At 41.6% G+C, this 6,000-nt stretch overlaps 1 protein-coding gene across 4 annotated transcripts in view; it reads left to right on the top strand.

Moving 5' to 3' along the window:
- The window catches only part of ELMO1 (engulfment and cell motility 1), a 590,246-nt gene that overhangs the window by 317,553 nt on the left and 266,693 nt on the right, over window positions 1-6,000 (top strand). For all 4 annotated transcript variants that reach the window (XM_023183031.1, XM_023183034.1, XM_023183032.1 and 1 more), the window contains one exon: window positions 1,389-1,493. In XM_023183031.1, the coding sequence (XP_023038799.1) occupies window positions 1,389-1,493 (105 nt within the window). The remainder of the gene's footprint in view (window positions 1-1,388; window positions 1,494-6,000) is intronic.

The raw sequence follows: 6,000 nt of genomic DNA, 5'->3' as shown, positions 1-6,000 counted from the left end.
CCTTCCTTCCTTCCTTCCTTCCTTCCTTCCTTCCTTCCTTCCTTCCTTCCTTCCTTCCTTCCTTCTTTCCTTCCTGACGGAGTCTTGCCCTGTTGCCCAGGCTGGAGTGCAATGGTGCAATCTGAACTCACTGCAACCTCTGCCTCCCAGGTTCAAGCAGTTCTCCTGCCTCTACCTCTTGAGTAGCTGGGATTACAGGCCCGTGCCACCACGCCTACCTAATTTGTTGTATCTTTAGGGGTTTCACCATGTTGGCCAGGCTGGTCTCAAACTCCTGACCTCATGATCCACCCACCTCAGCCTCCCAAAGTGGACTACAGGAGTGAGCCACCGTGCCCAGCCAATGATTTCTTTTCCTTTGTGTAGATACCCAGTAGTGGAATTGCTGGATTGAATGGTAGTTCTATTTTTAGTTCTTGAGAAATCTCCATAGTGTTTTCCATAGAGGTTGTACTAATTTACATCCCATCAACAGTACATAAGCATTTTCTTTTTTCCCTTTTCTTGCCATCTGTTATTCTTTGTCTTTTTACCAATAACCTTTCTGACTGGTGTGAGATGGTATCTCATTGTTGTTTTCATTTGCATTTCTCCGATGATTACTGATGTTGAGCATTATATGCTTGTTGGCCATTTGTGTGTCTTCTTTTGAAAAATGTCTAATCATGTCTTTTGTCCACTTTTAAATTGGATTGTTTTTCATTTGCTGAGGTGTTTGAGTTCTGCATATCTGCAACTATTATTTCATCTTTGGGGTTCTGTGTGCGGTGTGTGGTGACCCTAAATACCAGAGAGGAAGGTTCTCAGACTTCCTGAGAGCAGACAGATGTCAGGACACTGGATATGTGAACTTTATCCGGTGTCTGTGCTCAGAGGTCTGTGGACTGTGTAAACCTGGACAGTTCACAAAGTCCATCAATGCATGCGGCTGTATTTAACCTCCCACATAAGGATGCGGAGTCAAGGTGTGAATAGGCCATAGTTTCCTTGGAGTCAGCTTCCGAATTAAATACCAGAGGTGTGGCTGTATCCCAGCTTTTTCTACCCAAATGCTGTTGGTTTCTTTTTAGTGCAGCTACCAGAAATAATTTTTGCATCATTTTCTTTTTCTCACAATGTCACATGTCTAAGAATAATCCCATATTTGAATCTTTAGCTCGGTTTCCTAATCCCAGGTATAAATCTGGTTTTGCTATCCTGAGGAGCAGTAGAAAGAAGTTGCTGCATCCACCTCAGTAGGTTTACATGGAGATAGAAAATGTCATCATGTTTGATTATTTGGAGCTTGCCTTGTAGCACTTCACTCTTGAGGAGGGAAATTGGATCTCTGGTGGTTGGTGAAATCTGCTGAAGAATTCACCTTATTATGCATTTTGTTTTACTCACAGAATCATGTCAACCCTGCCATGGACTTCACGCAGACTCCACCTGGGATGTTAGCTCTGGACAACATGCTGTACTTTGCCAAGCACCACCAAGATGCCTACATCCGGGTAAGTATGAAGGCCCTTTTCAGATATTGTGTTTCCTACTCATTGTTAATTTCAAACGCACAAATACGGAGGGATTAGCTTTAGATGAGTGATCCCATATTTTCTGGCTTTCTTAGTAAACCAAAAAAAAAAAAAAAAAAAAAATCAGAATTGAGATCAATCGGGACTGAAATGGGGATTTTAATTTTTAATTATTTTCTTTTGATGGCGTTAAAAAATACAGTAGATACTGGAAAACCATTTCATATAGTCCAATATTGAATTATGACAAAAACTCTTAAATAACAAGGAACAAAAATGAACTACCTACCAAAAACCTTCATGACTCCAAATTCAGTGGCTGTTTAGTCTGATGCTGGAGGAACAATAAGATAAATAGAAACAAAGAAAAATGGGAGAGATGGGGAAGGCAGAAAAATGCCTCCTTCTTACATTTCACGTCAGACTAGTCAAATTTCAATCACAAAGGTAGATTAATTTGTGGGTGGAGCAGAAGGAAATGGGGAACTCTTATTTTCTCTGTGAAATAGAAGATGCCACCTGCTGACTGGGCAGTGCTGGCATGGAGGAAACCGAGTATGAATGAATGGGAGCCTAAGGTGACAGTGGCAGAGAATGCTCATCTATCAGGGCTATTCGGTTGGAGCCCTGGATTTGTGCTGACACCTCTCCCCTGTCCTCAGGGAGAAGAACCCAGACTCAGTCAAGATGAGGTAGATCCAAGATTGAGATCAGGGAAGGATATGAATAAATGGGGCAGGGGAATTGGTGAGTGGTTAGAATGATGACTAGACGTAAGCTTAGAAAGTATTTGATGAACAAGTCGCTGAAAGCAGGAAGAGTAAGGCTGAACTTAAAATATAGTAAGAGCATGTCCATTAATCTCACATTCTCTGTTGGATTCTCTGTGGCACTGGCTCCCTGGAGACCTGGGTTGGAGTCCTGGCACTATCATCATCCAGTGATGTCAGTGTGGGCAGTTCCTTTGGTCTGGGCTCAAGTTTCCTCTGTAAACCAGAGAGACTTGACGGTTCTTAGTTGGGACAGTAATTATTCCCCTAGAGAGCATTTGGCAATGTGTGGGCATGTTTCTTTGGTTGTCACCGTGCCTAGTGGTGTGCTACTGGCCAAAATCTGTAATCTCTGGGACCGTCTGTACAGTGAAAAACTGTACCACCCAGCAGTGACCTCCTTGAATAAGGCCATGCCAGATCACTGAGTTCTCTGTAGGCAATATATTGTAAATCTGTGTATTGTTCTATATATATGCAGTTTGGGGAGCTTTGACCTATTCTGAAATATTATTTGCAATCTGATTATACAGATAATTTTATTGTCATTTCTCTGAAAGGTTTGGGATCAAGTGTTTGGTCAGAAATACAGTCCCACATAATAAAATTGTTTTTCCATAAAACTTTGATTTGGCTTACATGCAAATATATTTGTTGCACAGATGGTTTCTAAGAATGTAAAAGTAAGTAAATTAATATTTTTGAGATACCATGTAGTATAGCCTTGGAGAGTTGAGCGTGAAAAGTAGAAGCTAAGTAGAAATTGAATTTACCATTAACTGATTAATGTTCATGGATGAGTGTTTCTAAAATTGGAGCTTATTGATGCTGAATGTATTGTTAATTGCATAAGAAGCATATGTCTCATGAAAAGTAATTTAATGTTTTAAGTCTGTTTTCCTCAATGTGTTCTTTAAACATTGTAAGTGAAATGAATACCATGGCAGCCTGACAAAATTTTATATTTGATAAGGACTTAAAAGAAAAATCTATTTGTAAAGAAAAGTGTGGCTTTTGGTCCACATGCACTTTTCTTTATTCGTTAGACTTTCCTGTATCTCAGATGACTTTATTGGTTTCTCAGAAGTGTCCTTTCCCTAATTTTTTTCTGTGTCCCATTTGACTTTGGGTCATTTACTAGATAGAAAGCTAAGGCTATTTATGTGAATGCATGGGGTTAGTAGAGCATATATAAAGTCTGAAGATCTCTGCAAGGAAATTTTAGGGTGACTTTGAAAATAGGTATCTCCATGATACGGCAGTAGTGCTATAGGTAGTGGAAATAGTGATCTGGACAGCTAATTAAATTTTGATTTATGAGCTCAGTGGTCTTTTCTGAAACATTAAGATGGGCTCAATCTTCTTTCAGTTTACATTTTGATAAAAATCTGTTTGGAGGATGTATATCTTCTCTATGAATGCAGTTTTTCATTTATTATTTATATCTTTCATTTGATAAATATTTATTCTGTACCTATATATTGCCTCACTATTCACTCTCTTTGCCACTCAGTTTTATAGTTGAGATTTTAAATAATTGTAACTCACACACAGAAACACACATGTATATATGCACAAATATTCCCTCGTTGCCCTTGTCACTCCCAGGTATCATGGTCCCTCACCCACTTTCTAGCCATGTGTTCCCAAGTTGTTTTTTGCCCTGGGTTAATCTTGCCTGCCACTCACTTTGCAGCATCCTGCTCCAAGACATTTCTCCATTGCTTTCTGGAAGCTGTCTTGCCAAATGCAGAGCACTTTCCTCATCCTTTGTCTCACCGACCTTGCCCTTGACACCTGACACTCTCTAGTGACCAGGCCTCTCTTGCCCAGCAGCCAGTGATCTGTCTTGGCTCTGTTGCTGACAGTTGCTCTTAATCTCTCTGGCGGGTTTCTTCTCCACCTGCCCATCAAATGCACAGGACCCCCACGACTCTGTCTCTGGACCTTTGCTTGTCTCAGTTCCTCAGGCTGCACATTTCCTGAGTAACCATCAAATGCCCAGCCATGAGCCAAAGGATGGGGATTCCTCAAGAAAACAAGTTGCTCATGGGTCCTGACACTGAGGAGTTCACTGTCTAGAGATCAAAAGTAGAGGTGGTGGTGGGGCGTGGGGTGAGGAGATAAATACCAGGCAGTTTCCAAGTCACTTGGCGTGTGTCTTGATTGAGTATGCTGGGAACACAGAGGAAAGTCACCAACACAGATGTGGGGGTCAGGTCAGGAAAGCTTCCTGGAGGAAGTGTCATCTAGGCTCAGAGCTGTTGAATAGTGCTAGTTAACCTGATGAAGGGAAGAGATGGAGAGTACTACCTCATGTGGAGGGAACCACGAGAGCAAAGCTATAATGGTGCATACTTTGTTCAGGGAGCCACAGTAGTATAGGATGGCCAAGGCAAGGACTGGCAAACGGGACATGGCTTGTGAGGCAAATGTGCTATTTCAGTGGGGATGTCTTGAGCCATCCGAAGAGGTCTGTTGGACCTAAAGGCAGTGAAGAATTTCTGAAGTGTTTTAAATCAAGATGAAAATGAAGTTTAGACAGATCACTGTCCCACTAGAAAACCAATGTGAGAAATCAAGACCAGAGGCAAAAATAAAATGTAGGCAAAAATAAAAGAGAAATGGAGATAACTTGAACTAGGGGAGTGGGAGTGGCAATGAAATGGAACAGTTTGAATGAGTTACTTTGGAACTAAAATCAACTTGACCTTCTCCAAGGAAGAGGGAGGTTTCTGCCTTGAGTAGGAGTAGACAGTGGTGTCATTAAGAAAATAGATAGTGCAGGTCTGTGCAGGGGCAGGCATTTGGACCATCCAGACTCTTACATGCATGTAGGACATCTGTCTAGGAGGACATATGCAGTAGGCAGTGAGATCTGGGTGGCTGAGCTCAGACCCATGTAGATATCACACTCTATATTCTAACTCCTTAAGCATTCTTATTCCTTCCAATTCATTCATCTATATTGTCACAATATTATCTTAGTGGCTTCCTTGCTAATGTCTGGAACCTTCAAACCCATATTCCGTGCCAGTTGCTAGGATGATCTTCCTAACCAGAGTTCTGAGTGCTTCAGGGACCATACCTGGCCCACAGCCTGTCTCTGTGACTTTTATCTCTTGCTACCAACTCCCCTTTCCCTCTTTCCATCCCCCCTCCCCACTCCATAGTAGTCTTTGCCTATATAAATGATGGTAGGCCTAACTAGCCAGGCAAATCTCTATCACTGTGTCTTTGCTCCCATTCTTGCTTCTGCCTGAGTGCCTGTCCCACACCATGTGTCTGTTGGGCAGCCCTCATGGCAAAGGCCATCTTCTGTCTGAAGAAGGCTTCCTGACCCTCTACCTGGATGACTCCATCCACTCTCTTTGCACCATGGACACACAATTTAAATCCTAGAACACTGTACAACCTTAAATGTATTTACTTTCGGTTTCCCTAATTGATTGTAAACGTCTTGTGAGCAGGCACCAAGGTTCATTTATATTCTAGCCCCTGACACAGCCTAGCACATAATGGCTTTTAATCATTTCTTGTAATTCACATGAGTAAAGAGTTTCTTTAGTTCTGGTTTAAATGGTCTCTTGACCATGATAAATTCTTTTTTACCATTGGAGAATCATGGCCTTTGTTCCTCCTAACAGTAATAAAGGTATATTTTTGCTATGTGAATTTTGTGATAGGCGGCCTGGTTTCTCATGTTGTATTCGAAT

This window comes from Piliocolobus tephrosceles, chromosome 8 (genome assembly GCF_002776525.5).
Source record: "Piliocolobus tephrosceles isolate RC106 chromosome 8, ASM277652v3, whole genome shotgun sequence".
NCBI classification, from domain to species: Eukaryota; Metazoa; Chordata; class Mammalia; order Primates; family Cercopithecidae; genus Piliocolobus; species Piliocolobus tephrosceles.
Note: the sequence above shows the minus strand (reverse complement) of the source record. Positions and strands in the feature narration are given on the sequence as shown.